General features: G+C 36.8%; 1 protein-coding gene across 5 annotated transcripts in view; it reads left to right on the top strand.

The window, feature by feature from the left end:
• The window catches only part of HELZ (helicase with zinc finger), a 150,435-nt gene that overhangs the window by 54,811 nt on the left and 77,622 nt on the right, over positions 1-18,002 (top strand). For all 5 annotated transcript variants that reach the window (XM_087710231.1, XM_087710229.1, XM_087710227.1 and 2 more), the window contains exons 7-11: positions 173-371; positions 1,175-1,282; positions 2,302-2,599; positions 6,106-6,373; positions 13,508-13,841. In XM_087710231.1, coding sequence (XP_087566357.1) covers positions 173-371; positions 1,175-1,282; positions 2,302-2,599; positions 6,106-6,373; positions 13,508-13,841 — 1,207 coding nt within the window. The remainder of the gene's footprint in view (positions 1-172; positions 372-1,174; positions 1,283-2,301; positions 2,600-6,105; positions 6,374-13,507; positions 13,842-18,002) is intronic.

The following is an 18,002-nucleotide window of genomic DNA, read 5'->3' as shown; positions in this document are numbered from 1 at the left end:
TGCAATTGTAAGCAGATTGATTGAGCTGCACCTTTTGCAGATCGGGGTATGGTTAACAGTTTTAGTTAGGCGTGATTGGAAAATTCAGAACTCAAGACTCAAAAAATTATGCCTTTGGAGGCTATTTCAAATGGGGAATTTAAGGAATGTTTTTCTTCCCCTTTTAATGCAGATTTTTAGAGCAAGGAATTTGCAGATATGGTGCACAGTGTACTTCAGCACATTCCCAGGATGAGCTGACTGAATGGCAGAAACGATACGCTTCCCGCTTGATAAAGTTAAAACAACAGAAAGAAAACAAGCAATGTTTGGGAAGTTACATGGAATCCTTAATTGAAAAATGGATGAATTCATTATCTCCTGAGAAAGTGGTAAGAATAAATGCATCCCTCAGTGCTCATACATAAAATTAGGAGCTTGATTTTGACACTGTCTGCTAGATTTTTTAACACCCTCAAAATATTATTTATATTACACAGTTGCCTATTTCTGTTAATAAAAAAAATCACAAACCGATTCTGATTCTTGCATATGAAATTGAAAACTTCATGTTTTTGTGAAATATTTGTAATATTTTACTCTTAGTTTTAGATATTTCCATATGGGTTTTTTTGAAAAAAATATTGATATAGGGCTACAGAATGAGTGTATATGATGTTATTTTCCATTTGTAACCCATTCTTATTTTGACACCATATATGTAACTTTGGGCTAGTCACTCTCTCAAAACCCTTACAATGCAAACCCCTTACAAAATCTTGCTGAGAAAACTACAGGGACTTGTCATGAGGAGTCAGGACTGGCTTGAAGGCTCCCAAATAAATATATGTATGAATCATGTATAGAGACTTGCATTAATGGAAGTTTACATAAAATATTTCATCTTGATGTTTTCAAGGACAGAATTTTTTGCAAAATGTCCCATTCCAATTTTAAAAGTTATTTCAAGTGTAAAACAGATTTTTTTAATGGAAGATATTTCCAGAAATGTTTGAATTTTTTTTTTGCACGGAGTATAGAATATAATATAGTATAACTACAATAAAATGTTAATTGATAAACTGACCATTCACTTATATTGGTCTTATTAACATGTAGGTCTTCAGTTAAACCCATAATTATTTTTCTAGCATTGTTAATACCTGTAAAATTTCTAACACTGCATTTTCTGTAGCTCAGTGAATGTCTTGATGGAGTAAGAGTTGAACATAGCCCTGAACTCTCAATTACTGTCACCACCAAAAAATCACATCAGATGTGGACTTTTGCTCTTACATGTAAGGTAGGATTCTGTCTTTTTTTAAAAAAACAACAACAATTCATTGCTGGAACATAAATATAGGTACTTAATCCTAAGATTTCAAACAACTTCTCTTTTGAAATTTGCATGTTCTTGGGACTATACTATGCCAAATTTAGTTTGTGAGATAAAAACTTGCAATGGAAAAAACTTAACCCATATGATAAATTCTACAGTTAACATTTACCTGAATATCTACATTCCATTACTGTTATGATTTAAGAAAGGTATCTAAATATCTATATATTCATAGATTTTTTTGTGATTTGGGCTTGTTTTAATGACTTCACCTTTGCCTCCTGTTTATAAAGCTGAGCCTTGCTAAATGGTTTCAGCTGAATGCTGAGATAGATTTCATTAGGCCATGGAAACATCAGCGGAGCCAAGAATCATGAACTAATGTAGCATGCCACTGAAGACAGTGATTTTGAAGGTGGTAAACTTGGCTTCTCATGTTTCTGATGTGGGCCATTTTACAGATCAGTATAAAATTCCTTCATTTATGTAAAGCACGTTGAACTCTAACCTATTATTTAAATGCAAATTATTATTGAGAGAATTTTCTCACTTCCCCCTTTCCAAACTATTTATAATGTAACATTTCATTTTTTCTTGATTACCGTAAATAAGAAAACCTGCAATATGTATTGGTAACCTTCCAGAAGCCCCTCAAATGTGGCTATGTCAAAACTTTTGGGGAACTAATAGAAATGGAGAATTATTGATATAATATATGGTACATGGTCCATAACATCAGATATAATGTCTTTTAGTCTTTTAAATTTTATATAGATATAAATGTAGATATAGATAGATATATAGATGGATATATAGATAGGTGTATATGGTTCATTTATTTTTATTGTATGCTGAGTCACAGCTTGTCAGATGGGTGGCTGCATAAATGTGAAGAAGGGAGGGAGGGAGGAAGAAAGGAAGGAAGGAATATGAGGAATCAGTAAACATGTTCCACAATTATTTAGAAGCTTTTTTCTTCACAGCCTGCAAGAATGCTGTATCGAGTGGCACTCCTTTATGATGCGCATCGTCCTCATTTTAGTATCATGGCAATATCGGCTGGAGATAGCACCACCCAAATAAAACAAGAAGTCCCAGAAACCTGTCAGGAATGGGTTGGAGGAAAGATGACCCAGAATGGAACAGATCATTCAGTGTACAAAATCAGTGTAGCTTTTAGCACAGAAATCTTTGGGACCTTTCGTCAAACTGTGGTATTTGATTTTGGGACTGAACCAGTTTTGATGCAACGAGTGATGATTGATGCTGCTTCAACAGAAGGTATGATTTGCAGTTTCATTTAAACACAAATTTGTACATTTATGAATCTCTTTCAGCCCCAAATTTACTTATAAAATGTATAGCTTTGGGAAGGTTGCCTACAATAATAATAAGTATCTGGGAAAGTTGCATATAAACAATTACTTGGAGTACTGGATGCAAAGTGCATTAGTCAGGGGAAGTAATATATATAATCTTAAATATAATTTGAATACTGGAAGGTTCTTTTAAACTTCATATTAAAAGCATTTTGAATCATTGTTAAATTGTGTATGTGAGGATTTTTCTTTGTCAGAGGCATTTGAGTTACATATTAAACTATCAGGTACAAAAGACCAGGTCCACAGGCGAAGGTTAAACTGATTGATTGTTGAATAGCCTGTGCACAGGAGTCTTCTCAACTCATGATCAGCAGCTGCTTGGAGTTAGATAAGGGTCCATTTAATTCAGGGAAGGCTGTACTTAGTCTGCTTGTGGCTACGCAGGGATTCCAAACTGATCCATCTTTTAACTCCGCCTCCCGGTTCTGCCACTTTTTGAATGCAGAGGCAAGTATACCTATAAATAAGTATAAGAATAAAGTATTGTGTCATGTAAATGTCTGTAATAGCTCAGATATCCAGGTTAGTTATAGACAATAGGCTAGAAACCAGGAAACTATGAGTTCCAGTTCCACCTTAGCCATGAAAGCCAGTTGGGCCAATCACTTACTCTCAGCCCAACTCATATCATAGGATAAAATAGGAGGAGGAAGGAATATTTGATATATTTGCTGGCTTGCAATTTTTTAATAAAAATAATAAAACAGAATATAATACATACGCATACACCAGTGGTGGATTGCTAACTGGTTTATTACTGGTTTGCTCGTGTGTGCAACGCTTCTGTGCATGCACTGAAGCATCCAGGCGGGTGATTTGATTTGATTTTGATTTTTTTTTTGATTTTAACTTTATTTGTATGCCGCCCTTTTCCCTGGGGGGACTCAGGGCGGCTCACAATTCAGGGGGAGGGAAGTACAAAACAAGTTATACACATAAAGACAATACATCGTTAAAAAAACACAACAGTCGTACTATTCGGGTGGGGTTGAAGTCTTTAGCCCCAGGCCTGTCGGGACAGCCAGGTTTTAAGGGCTACGCGGAAGGTCTGAAGGGTGGTGAGGGTACGAATCTCCACGGGGAGTTCGTTCCATAGGGTTGGAGCAGCCACCGAGAAGGCTCTCCTCCGGGTAGTTGCCAGTCGACATTGACTGGCTGATGGAATTTGGAGGAGGCCTAATCTATGGGATCTTATTGGCCTAGTGGAGGTAATTGGCAGTAGGCGGTCTCTCAAGTACCCAGATCCAATACCATGAAGGGCTTTGTAGGTGACAACTAGCACCTTGAAGCGCACCCGGAGATCAACAGGCAGCCAGTGCAGCTCACGGAGGATAGGTGTTACGTGGGTGAAACGAGGTGCACCCACGATCGCTCGCGCGGCTGCATTCTGGACCAGCTGAAGTCGCCGAATACTCTTCAAGGGCAGCCCCATGTAGAGCACATTGCAGTACTCCAGCCTAGAGGTCACAAGGGCACGAGTGACTGTGGGCAGAACATGAGTGACTGGGTGGGCAAAACTCCCACCACCGCCGCTACCGGTTCAGCTAAACTGGGCCGAACTGGCAGCAACCCACCTCTGATATATACATATGTTCATACCAGATATCTAGGTTCATTGTAACCTGTCCCTCAAGCATAGGATAAATTTAGTACTTTCTAGATGTTTTGGGCCACATCTCTGTAATTGACATCTGGCTTGAATCTTTAGAGTAAAGAAGTCCAAAATTGTACCAATAGACTGTACCAACTTCTCTACCCCTCCTGTAGATAAAGCAAGTGATTTATATAGTAACATAATGCTTTACAAATGGAAAGAGAATTGGATGGTGAGGAAGAGGAACTCTAAATGGGCTGGCTTTAAAATAAAGTTGCATTTTGCCACTGAATTTTCTTGGTTAAAAATGGATTTGAAACTGAGTTTGTCTTGTCTTAGTCTAACATAGTTAATCAAACTGATAAAGATGGGTATCATTCCATGTCAGTGCCAGTGTTTTTGTTGAAAAAGAAGTTCCTGTACTGAGAAATTCGCAATCTTGACTTTTGATTGCTGCTTTGTGTGCCTAACTTGCTTCTAAATTATATATGAAGGATTAGCTTTATCTCCTTCAGCATTCAGGTTGGAAGGGAGTGTATTACTGAAGGACTCTCAGATTCATTTTATTTATTTTACTTATCAACCAATTTATATGGAGATTCTCATTAGCATTTTTACAGTTCTGCCCATGGCTTACCTAAAAGGGATTCCAAAATTTCATGAAAATACAGGTAGTCCTTGACATACAACCATTTGTTTAGTGACCTTTCAAAGTCACAATGGTATGGGAAAAAGTGACTTATGACCATTTTTCACAATTATGAGAGTTGCAGCATCTCTTGGTAACATAATCAAAATTTGGCTGTTTGGCAACTTTCCCATATTTATGATGGTTTCAGTGCCCTGAGGTCATGTGATCACCTTTTGCAACTTTCTGATAAGCAAAATCAATGGGGAAGCCAGATTCAGTTAACAACCTTGTTACTAACTTAACAACTGCAGTGATTCAAGAAACCATGGCAAGAAAGATCATAAAATGGGCAAAACTCACTTAACTGTCTCACTTAGCAACAGAAATTCTGAGCTCGATTGTGATAATAAGTCACGGGTTACCTGTATATATTGTATATGGCTACCCAGGACTGGTTGTTAGTTGGAAACTAAAAACAAAACTCTGTTAAGCATATTATGATTTGGTTTCTGATATGGCAATGCCATGTTTGTGATTCTAGTAGAATAAAACTACAGTATCAACACTGTAAGACATTCTAAGTATGTATTTTGAGGCTAAAAATTCCTGTCAAGCTGCCAATTCTTTCAGTTACTATTATCAAAGAAGTATGGATAGAGTTTACTGTAAGTTTTAATGTGAGCGGTTATAGGGTTGCGAAGATTTCAAGAATTAGAAATCATATTTCTGTTGTATTTATATGTTGCTTCCCCTGCATAATATAAAAACAATTCATGTATCATGTATCATGTATCATTATGCTAATATGTTTTTAGACACAGAAAAAGAACATGCAAGCAATTAGTGTGCATAACTTTACTAGATTAAATAAGAGTGTAATAAAATAATAAGCATTAAAACCAACTGTTAATAGCTTAATAACAAAAGTGTTTGTTTCCATAGGCACCTTCAGACACTATGAAATAATTTAATGCATACCAGTAATAAAATTGCTTTTTGATATCCAAAGTTCTATACCCTAATGTTTTAAAATTATTTTAATTTGATCATTAATCCATCTATTGAGATGGTGTTAATTGTTGAGGTTTTTTTAAAAAAAAATCTATTATCATATGCAGTCAATTATTTAAATATAACTTAGTAAGCATATCTGTTTATTTTCTTTATCTGTTGCAAATAGATCTTGAATACCGGATGAATGCACGGCAGCAACTGTTAACCACAGCCAAGCGTTGGGATTCCACTTCCAAGACAATTGTAGAATTTGAGCCAAATGAGACTACTGAATTGGATAAGAGCCTTCTGATCAGATATCAGATCCCTCTGTCTGCTGACCAGCTATTTACACAGTCTGTCTTGGATAAATCACTGACCAAGAGTAATTATCAGTCACGACTACATGATCTCCTTTATATTGAGGAAATAGCACAGTATAAAGAAGTCAGCAAGTAAGTGGTGGTTTTGCTTAATGTCTGTTTAACCAATTGATGGGTCTTTTGCAAATGAAATTAGCATATCTTACCTTCTGTTTTCTCTGTGAACAAAATTCCTCGGGAATTCTCCTTAAAAGCAAAATTTTAACAGCTTCCTTAAAAAATTATTTGAATCTATGTTTCCAAGCCTCTCTTGCTGTAACTCCTGAAAAGCAAGGATTTTCAGCAACATCTTCCTGGTACAGAATTTTTAGGTAATGATCAACACTTTTGAATTTGCACTCAAAATGGTAGTTAATGTTATTCTTGAGGTAGATATGGAACAAGATTATAATATTATATTATGTAATCTCACACATTATTAATGCATTTCGCACCAATTGCAGCCACCTGTAGAATATATTACAGTAGTCCAGTTCTGTGCTTAAAAAGGCATGAGTATTGCTGCTTAATTGTTCCATTCCAGTTTTTGAAATGATGCAAAGTTTACTTAACAAAGAGCATTCAGTTTGGTTTTAGGAATTTGTGCATGAGCAGAAGTGACTTTTCACAGTTAGACTGCTCTGTCTCCTTCGCTGCAGTTTACAGGTAATCCTTGACTTATGGTCACAGCTGAGGCCAAAAGATAATCATTAAGTGAGTTTTGCCCCATTTTATGACCTTTCTTGCCACTGTTGTCAAATGAATCACTGTAGTTGTTAAGTTAGTAAAATGGTGGTTAAGTGAATCATTAAGCTTGACTTTGCTTGTCAGAAGGTCGCAAAAGGTGATCACATGACTCTGGGACACAACTGTCATAAATATGAACTAGTTGCTAAGCATCTGAATTGTGATCATGTGGCTACGGAGATGCTGCAACAGTCGTAAGTGTGAGAAATGGTCATAAGTCACTTTTTTCAGTGCCAATGTAACTTCAAAGATCACTGAACGAATAGTTGTAAGTCAAGGACTACCAATAGTTCCTTGGTCTCCCTGAGCCCTTAAGTCAGTTCTGTTTAGGATAAATAAAATATTATTTTATTTTTAAGAGTCCTGGTAATACAGTGGTTAGAATGCAGTATTGCAAGCTAACTTTGCCCACTGTCTGGAGTTCGATCCTAATGGGCTCAAGCTTGACTCAGCCTTCTATCCTTCCGAGGTTGGTAAAATGAGGACCCAGATTATTGGGGACAATATGCTGACATTATAAACCATCCAGAGAGTACTGTAAAATACTTTGGAGTGGTACATAGGTCTAAGTGCTGTTGCTATTTCTATTTATCCTAGTATTACACCCTTTGCCATTCCAGAAGATGATTGGGGAAGCCACAATGAGAAAAAAGAATTGGAAAGCTTTATTCAATACAAGATAGTCCCTATTCTCCTTTTTGTTATTGGAGCTTGGATACATTGATTAATATTACTCTTTTGTCCCAATCAGCATTGCAAAGAATTACATGCACTTGAAAATGTATCAGACTTTTTTTGTTTTGTTTTAATCCAATATACTTTTTGGCCATTGAGTATTTTAACATTTTTTCTATTTGTGAAATCAGGCTTTATAGTTAGGATTTAGTAATCTTACAGCTCCATCCTCTGTTTGGACTGTGTCCTGGTTCTGCCTCTACCGTTTTGATCTCTTGATTGACATTTTGCTTGAGGGATCCTTGGTGCTCTGTGAGCTTACTTGTTTTCTTGCAGATGTTTCATTACCCAAATTAGGTAGCATCATCAGTGCAAACTCAGAGAGCACCAAGGACTCCTTATGCCAACCCTGAGCTACAAATATTCTTCTTTATTAGTGACATTTTACTGCCAGCACAATATAATCTATGGAAAGTTCCTTGATTTTATCTGTGTCTTTGCCACCCTAAGCCATTATAGATCAGGAAATACAGAACACCTAGATATTTCATTTACTCAGGAACAATGGCAGAAAAGAACCTTCACTTTTTGTTTGTGGGTTTCTGTGAGACATCTAGTTGTTCATTTTTGAAAATAGGATGTAGTCTAGATAGGCCTTTAGTCTTACACTTAAGGGTAACATTATGTTCCTGTTTGTTATTATTTTGAAATGAAGCCGCTAACATTTGGTTGTTCTGAAGTCCATTGTCCTAAAAATGAGGGGTTTAGATTCAAGCAGCCATTAAAGTTTGTGAATTTGTGCATGGCATACATTGAACCAACAACCTAGTAATTTGGAAATAACATCTGTTTCTGGAATTGGTAACAATTTTCTTGGCCTCTTGTGTTCTTGCAGTGAATGTATAAGGAGAAATATAATTCTCATTCATTTATGGTAAATCCAGTGGTATGCTGGTGTCATATCTGGTAACAGCAGATAGCTATTTTTTTGGAATTTTGCGAGCCAGTTGAGGGTAGAGTTGAGTCACTACACCTAGTGTTCTAGCCAGCTATTCCACGGCTAGCAGCTAAGTGCAGTGGAAACAATGGAGCTGGCAGCTGCCATTCTTTGCCAGCACACACTAGGCAAATCTTTGAGTACATCAGCTTACTTCATTTTTTAAACATGTGTGTCTTGTGAGAGAGAGGGGAACAGGATACTCTTGGAAAAAGCAATGCATACTTAAACAAACTGTGTTAAACATGTAAACTACTGAATCACTCCAATGTGATGTATCTAAACTCAACCTCCCATTTATTTCACTGAATCTAGCCATTGACTTTACCACATATTATTTATAATGGCTAGGAAAACAATTGTATTTCACTTTCTAAGTAAATTAAAAATTTAAAATATATGAGGACTTCATCATATTCCTACCTCTGTTTAGCTATTGACATGGAAAATCTATGATACCTTAGTAGCTATTGAACTGTACTCACAACAGCCACATGGATAACAATGATTGATGGTATAGTATAGTTACATTTTGTCACTATGTAAAGATCTATAGCTACTCAGCCCTTTCAGAAATAAAACTTCAGCTTTTAAATGTACATTATCAAATAAATAAATTATAGCTTTTTATAATATGATTAGTGAGTCATGATAAAGATTCTGATTTGGACTCTGTCTGATTCTAAGTGATGACAGCAGTCTAAATATTAGACTGAAACCAATTGTTCTCCTGTACGGTGAAATTATTCTAAATAGCAGAGCGATGGATATTTCAGAGTTCTAATTATACATTTTGAAGATCCTGTAGATTGGCACCTCCCATATTTTGAGTGATATTACAATATCGGTCATTTAAAAGGGCTAGCTTCTAAAATCTATTTTTGCAGTAAGCATGATATTGAATTGAGATATAGGAGAAGGAGGGAGGGAAGGATTGTGAATCTGTTGATTTATGGCAATAGACTTACAACAAGATCTTAAGAAAGTAAGCTTCAGTAACAGTTGTTTTTAGTATTAACATTTATTATTTAAATTGTAGCTGATGACAGAAATGAACAAGTTAATAGACATTAATGGAACCTCATATTTTAAAATTATGCCTTTCAGTTGAATAGAGAGATTATTATTAAATCTAAAATGAAAGGTTTCTTAGGAATGTAGTCTAACAGTTGGGTTAGCAACATATAAGCCATGATAGTAGTACTGTATCTTTAAGTACTGCTGTAAATGTGATTGGTTGCTGTTACCTCAAGCGGCCATAAGATGGAGCCAGAATGATTGTTAAGCTCTCTGATTGTTAGATGCTGATCGGTGGATACTGCTTGTAGATTTGTCGTGTAATGCTCAGCGTGTACAGTTAGCGACTTTGTGAGCTGAACTGATTATATGATACTGGACTGTGTTTGATGGATCACCCCTTAACAGAGAACGTTAATGACTGACTGTCTTAACCGTGTATGAATTGGACTCTGCATACCTCTATTTCCACAGAAGTAAAATACTATCTGTTTTACAATTCAGTATCTCCGTATGCTGGTTTATGCGTTCTTCCACACCACTCTCACTACGCTTCTCTGCATGCACTCGTTCTCCTAACAGGGAGCTTACCTAACAATTTTATTAAGACAATAGAATCTGTAGTACATAAAAACTATTTTAAAAGTCTTGGCCTTAGCTTTAAACAGTACATTTCCACAAGCTTTTGCATGAAACAAATAATAGAAGAGTGGTCTGTTATATCGAAATTTAGCTGCCCATATTTCTTCCAAGAAAATATTATTTACTTGACAAATTAGACTTCTTAAGTTTATTATCCTTTTAATTTTAGGTATGAATTATATTCATCGTCTATAATTTTGAAGGGAAGGTGTAAACAGCATAAAAATACTGTATATGCTCAGTTTTTGTGTGTTTAAACCCTAGAAAGTTGTAGTAGTTAGCAGTTTGCTCAGTTGACAGCAAGTGAATGGATTATAATAATTAATTAAGAACAAGTATAGCTGTTTAAGAAATGTATTAAAATACAATGCACTAAATATTCTTTGAAACTTAGACAATCAAAAGAGATTTGCATTAACAATTTATAAATCTAATCACATGTTGAAATTAAAAAAACCCAATATCTTGTAACAGTTAAAGACTAACATATTTACAGTGTCTTAAGCTTTGCACCACTATGTGCTTTATTTAAAGCAGAGTGTCAAACTCAATTTCATTGAGGGCTGCATCAGAGTTGTGTTTGACCTTGGAGGGCTGTGTGTGTGTGTGTGTGGTGCATGGTCAGATGTGCGTGGCTGGGATGGATGTGTAACACGGGAATGCCATGGTGGGCATTCATTACTTATTCTTCATGCTCCACTAAATTTTTTATTTCTAAATTTATACCTCATTCTTTAATAGTAAATTGATTTTTCCAGGAAGGAAAGTTACTTATACTATTGCATTTTTAATAATAAAAATACAATAGCACAAATAACATGATAATACAAGATCTAAAAGCAGAGGTAAATTTCCAGGATACTAAATAGAAATGACTGTCAATTATAGACAGGTGATTGTAGATGAAATGGACCTACAGTATGTAAAACATGGCATTAAACTGTACTATTAACATAGGATGTTGTTTTTTTTTCTATCCCGATCAGGCACTTATTTGAGGCCACATAATTGTAATCCAGTCCAATCCAGTATTCCAGCAGCATTCTGCTGGCCAAAAGCGGGCTGTGCAGAGGACCCATGAGGCCTCCATGCAGCCCTTTTTTGGCCAGCAGAGTGCTGCTGGAGGCCGGAAACGGGCCGGGGGGGGGGCGCACATGCCCCCTGCGGCCCATTTTGGCCGGCAGAGGCACCACATGCTGGTCCTTTGATATTTCTGGGCTGGCCCCGCAGGCACCCTCGATCTAAAGCATTAAGCATTTTACTGATTTACTGACAATGCATACTGTTTTCTTGTTATAACTAATTGATATAACACATAAATTATTACAGAGCATAATGTTTTCAATCTAGCATATTGAAGACACATTGCTTGGGCTCCGTGGAAATGTTTTTCAGTAATTACTCCCATGGCCTTATTTTAGTTTGTAATTTAATTAATTTTATAACTTAATGTTGTATTTCAAGATTGCAATACGAAGGCCAAAAGAAATAGCAAGCTATTTTCAGTAAATAATGTAATTAAATATCCTTAATAAAATCAATAAAACTGTCAGGCATGAACAATCAGATCCACGTTTGAAGATCTTAATTAGCTGTTTAATTGCTCAAGCCTATAATACAGGAATCTGATGGCTTGTGCCTGGGTCAGACTAGATAAGGTTTAACAGCTTTCCCCTCTTATTCCCCTGTGCGGATTCCAGACTAATTCCCCGTTTGACTCCTCCCCTGGCTCAGTCAATCTTTCTCCAATAAAAACTAATAAAATATAGAAACAAACTTCACTCATACAGTACATAAATAACCTGTAGAAGAAGAGCAGGCAAAGGTGGAGGGTGTAGTTAAATGCATCATCAGTTTAGAGTCTTTGTATTGCCATAAAAAAATCTAAGTTCAGCCGCCCCCTTGAAATCCGTTGGCTCTTAACCAGCGCCAATTTAGTGCCAACCGTTAGTTGATCAGATTCTTGTGCATCGCCTTCAATAAATCATTTAAGCTGCATCCTTACAAATGGTTCTGATTCTTTGCACCTGACAATACCTGGTACAAGGAAGCTAACATGTAAATACAATAGTGTTGATGTTAGTTGCCTTTTAAGAGACACTATTATTAGAACCCCACACAGAGAAAACTTTACCTTATGTCATGACTTCATAATCCTCCACTGAAGGTGGAATGAACCTCTTTCTTGCTCCTAAGGAGACAGACAGCATGGTGCAAAGAAAGGTTTTCCTTGATTGCATCTGGAAACAGGCAGTCAGTGCACTTATTTCAGTCTGGGTTACATGTTTCCTTTACAGCTTGTCCCTTCAAGGCTCTGAGGCTCATGTTATGTACTGTTTGTCTTCTCTGGATCATTATGGGCATCCATATACAAAGCCTGTAAGAATAAGCCAAACAAAAAGTAACCAGAAGAGCCACAAAAGTTGACCTGTTCCTGTCTAAAAACAGCCATGCCTTTTATATCTTTGGATTTGGGATTCCATATCTTGGAGATCTCCTGGGTCGATAGTAGCAGAACTGGAATAACAATAGCAACAGCACTTAGACTTATATACCGCTTCCCAGTGCTTTACAGCCCTCTCTAAGCAGTTTACAGAGTCCGCCTATTGACCCCAACAATCTGGGTCTTCATTTTACCCACTTCAAAGGGATGGAAGGCTGAGTTAACCTTAAGCCTGGTGAGATTTGAACTGCCAAATTGCAGGCAGCAGAAGTAGCCTGCAGTACTGCACTCTAATACCTGCGCCACCATGGTTCAGTGGAGACAATACAAGTCTTACAAAATTTTTAAAAGAAAAATTCATAACATTAACATTTATATATTGCCTACGAAAAACATAATAGTCTTTATCTATATACATCTCCAATTTTATGGAAAAATAATTGTAACAAGTCATGTCAGTGGAGCAAATAATGATTGGAAAAAAGAATACCTATCATACCTTTCCTATTTCCTTAGTACCACAACAGCCCACAATTTATTCTGAAGTGATTGTTTAGATCACTAAAAAATAGCAGGCGATGCCGAGCATACAGTTGAAAGAGATTCTGAATACAGAATTTTCAAAACTCTGTTTTGACTTTTTATTTTTAATTTGTTTGTTACAAGGATCATTTTTTTGGAATTAACTCTGTGCTTTCTGTTTTAGGTTTAACATCAAAGTGCAGTTGCAGATTGTAGCCAGTTTCATGCTTACTGGTGTTTCTGGAGGTGCAAAATATGCCCAAAATGGGCAACTTTTTGGACGGTTCAAACTCACTGAAACCCTTTCTGAAGATACTTTGGCAGGGCGACTGGTGATGACCAAAGTCAATGCTGTTTATTTATTACCAATCACTAAAGAGAAGTCAGGGCTGTCCCAAGGAACCAAAGAGAAAGTATATGAAGCAATTATTGAAGAAAAAACAAAGGAATATATCTTTCTGAGAATATCCAGGGATTGCTGTGAAGAGCTTAACCTTCGAGCAGATTGTGAAATGCAGGTATGTTGGGGTGAAATCTTTATGTACTCTGTGTGTGTGTGTGTGTGTGTGTGTGTGTGCGTGTGCGCGTGCGCGCTGGTCTTGTTGTATTCGGGTCTTTTCCCATGTAAGATTGAGATTGGCAACGTTTAGGCGAGGTCCCACTCGCCATCTTCAGGCTGGTGTTTTCGGCTTCATGCTTGTGCGAGTAAGGCGTGGGCGGAGCTGTCGTCTTTCTATAAATCTTGATGTGTGTGTGGAGTGCTGGCTTTGTTGCTGGGTTGATTGGGTCTGTAGTTGCATCCTGATTGGTAGATGGATTTGATGTTTGTAGATTGGTCGCTGTTTTGTATCATCCTGTGTGGATGAGGTGCTGGCGCTGTGCCCATTGTTCTTTTGTGTTGTAACGATCTGGGTGGTGGGTGGGTTTCGTTTGTTGACTAGGGCTGGTTTCCAGATGTCTGGTAGGTGGGCCTGTTGTTGTAATCAGGAGTAAAAGCAAAATGGCCAATGTAGGATTCAAGGAAAGCATCACAATTTTTTTTAGATTTAAATAAAAGTGTCTAGTTATGAGCATGCCTGCATAGTGTCATCTTCAATCTTCATCAATTTTTCTTATGGTCATGGGCCAGTACCAATATGGTTTTCTTATTTAGCATTTTTATTTAATGTACACTTATTATTAACTGTAGCATGAGACATATTTTCCCCAGAACAACAACCCTATGAAGAGCGGTCAACCTATTCTCCAAAGCACCTGAAGGCAGGACAAGAAGCAATGGATGGAAACCAATCAAGGAGAGAAGCAATCTAGAACTAACTAGAAATTATTTGACACTTAGAACAATTAATCAATGGAACAACTTACCTCCAGAAGTTGTGCGTGTTGGAGAAGGAGAAATTGGACAACCATTTGTCTAAAATGGTATAGGGTTTCTTGCTTGAACAGGAAGTTGGATTTCCAATTCTGTTATTCTGAGGCTAGCACTCTCTGGGTTTGGTTGTCTGCTTGCAAAAGTTTCATTATTCAATAAGGTAAGCTAAGCTCAGAGAATATCAAGGATTTCACAATGCAAGCTTGAATACACATATTCTCTTCTATTAGAACCTATGATGATGTGTTGCTCTGGGAGAAAATACCAAACCCAAAAATCCCAGCAACAAAGCTTCCATGATTGAGGATGGATTAAAATCTCTCAACTCCTAGCCTGACATCTTAACTGTTCCACAAAATTTGTCTTATTAACTTGAATAAGCAAATATCAGCAAAACTATTACTACATCTTTTTTAGTTTTTTTCTAATCGGACTGTAAGAAACATATGGAGCTTTGAAATTATCTCATCATATATTAGACATAAATAAGTATCTAGTTAAATTTTATGTTTGTTTTATAGGTAATAAAATTTAATGGTCAAAATTAATCATTGGTATTTAAAAATGAAAATATGCCCTTTATTTCCCAGCTAAAAATCTGTTCTAATACAGAAAATTCACAGGATTGACTCACGTGAATCTATTATTCTCAAGGTTCAAAATCAGCACCAGTGCAGATTATTGTTTACAGGACCATTCATGATTTCATTTTTTTCCTGAAAATCCAAACTTTTGAAAATAATTCTGTCTATAACCCTGCTGTTTATTCCTTTAACTATCACCTATACACTTTTTGCTCCACATACCTAGCATGCATCATTGAAACTGCTTTAAATGGTGTGTTTTATCAACCTCTTCATTGTACTTAAGAGTGAACAACTTCCACCACCACCCCTGAGAAAGTAGACATTATTGTGTATTATCAAAGTGAGAGTGTGACAAATTGCAGTCCTCTCTAAACAGACCCTCTCAAGGTGTGCTTGTGTATGTGTGTGTATGTGTGCTTTTAATGACTCTATTGTTATAGCTTCAGAACTTTTACTCCACACGCTAAAGAATTGTAAACACTTATTTTTGTTTTGGTGATCAAAAGTGAAATACTTTTACTTAGCATTTTCCATGCTTTCTTTCAACAAAAATAATTTGACACTTTACTTAAATAAAAGGAAATAAAACTGTAAACTATAAAAATAAGCAGAAAAAAACCTAAAATTGTTAGAAGAGCGTCAAAATAAAATTAGTGTGAGAATCAAAATAAAACTAGTATGAGAAAAGCAAAGAGCTTAAACTTGGAAATTTAGGAAAATTAAAATGTCTTCATCCATGGCATAATTCCTTCTGTGGGAAGGTGATTCACAATTGAAGTACAACCATAGAAGATGCTTTTTCTTTAATAAGATTTCCTTTGCAGGAGCACCAGGAAATGATTAATTAATTATGGCCCGCTGGTTCATTTGTGCTATATCACATATTTTGCTCTACAACATAACTTTTAAAAAATAGAAAATAGTATTAAAAATTCAAAAACGCAAGACATACTTCCGAAGGAATTTTTGTATAAATGCCTAATTATAATATCTAAAATAATATATAATGGTTTCATTATTCAGTATAATAAAAGAAAAAAAAACCCAGATAGACAATGTACTCAGTAAGTGTCCATTTTGCTAAATGTGATAACACTAATTTTCAGGGCAAGTGATGGAACACTATGCAGAAATAGTTTGTTTTGCAGAAAACTGAAAATACTTCAGAAGAAATTTGTATAGACAATAATGGCAACTACGTCTTATTTCATTATCATGATGGAAGCAGCTCAGTTCTCTCTTCAGTTCTCAGTTCAATAAAAGCCATTGCAACCTGTGATAATCAAATTAAACATGGGGCAGCTCCAATTTGAATACAATTAAATGTAATGTAATTCTGATGAAGGAGATAGCTGCAGCCATCTTCATTTTACAGGGTACATTTCAACTTATTTCATTAGAGGAGGTAGATAAGTGCCTAAAAGCAGTTGATCAATACAGTCCTGATTTAATCCTATATGAGATCAGTCCCATTCTTGATCTCAAACTCAATAGCTCATTTGCCAGACCTTTATTAAAAATAAATCCATAGGTCTCCTACAATAAATAATAAATTATTAAGATCAAGCCTAATAACTTCGTAACTGATAAATGATGATGTTAATGATGTTTGGAAATGTTTGAAAAGGTAATTTTTGAGTATTAAGAATCATAGGCCCATTTTTAATAGATGAGATGAATGAGAAAAATGTGACCTTGCTGATTTTTCATGATCTTTCAGTGCCGTGAGTATTCATGAAGTTTTTTTTATTTAAAATAAAATAGAATAAAATAAAATAACAGAGTTGGAAAGGACCTCGGAAGTCTTCTAGTCCAACCCCCTGCTCAGTCAGAAAACCCTATACCAGGGGTGTCAAACTCACGTTGTCATGGCGTCATCATGTGAAGTTTTCCCCACTTTGCTAAACCAGGCATGGGCGTGGCCAGCGTCTGACACATCCAGCCTGCAGGCTGTGAGTTTAAGAGCCCTGCCCTATACTATTTCAGACAAATGGTTCTCCAATCTCTTCCTAAACACTTCCTGTGTTGGAGCATTCACAACTTCTGGAGGCAAGTTGTTCCACTGATTAATTGTTCTAATTGTCCGGAAATTTCTCCTTAGTTCTAGGTTGCTTCTCACCATGATTAGTTTCAATCCATTGCTTCTTTATCTAGGGCCGGGATGGCGAACCAATGGCACTCGTGCTACAGGTGGCATGCAGAGCCATTTATCAGGGGATGCGAGGCATTGCTCTGTTAGCTGGCCAGTGCGCATATGTGCACTGGCCAGCTGAGTTCAGCCTTTTTTAAAGCAATTTTTCGCTCTCCCCAAGCTCCAGAGATTGTATAGCAGCCTGGGGAGGACAAAAACAGCCCCCCCCCGGTGGCCCTCCAGAGGCTTCAGGAACTTCCCTGAAGCCTCCAGAGTGCCAAAAACAGGCCCTACGGGTAAACCAGAAGTTCAGGAACAGACTTCTGGTTTGCTTGTAGGGCTGGTTTAAGCCCTTCAGAGCCTTCAGGGGCCTTCGAAGACGAAAAATGACCTAACGGACAAGCCGGAAGTCACTTGTCAGCGCCTGTCATGCGCACTGGGGGGTGTTGTGCATTGCATCATGGGTGTGGCACGTCTGTGCATGACCCCCCCCTGCGCTCCCCCCACTTATGGCATGCAAGCCAAAAAGGTTCGCCATCACTGATCTAGGGTTTTTTCTTACTGTGAATCGTATGTATGAGATCACCTT

Source organism: Thamnophis sirtalis, unplaced genomic scaffold, assembly GCF_051295495.1.
Source record: "Thamnophis sirtalis isolate CommonGarterSnake01/CBP01778 unplaced genomic scaffold, rThaSir2_p1.2 scaffold_3, whole genome shotgun sequence".
Lineage (NCBI taxonomy): Eukaryota > Metazoa > Chordata > Lepidosauria > Squamata > Natricidae > Thamnophis > Thamnophis sirtalis.
The sequence above is the reverse complement of the archived record's forward strand: the minus strand, read 5'-3'. Positions and strand labels throughout refer to the sequence as shown.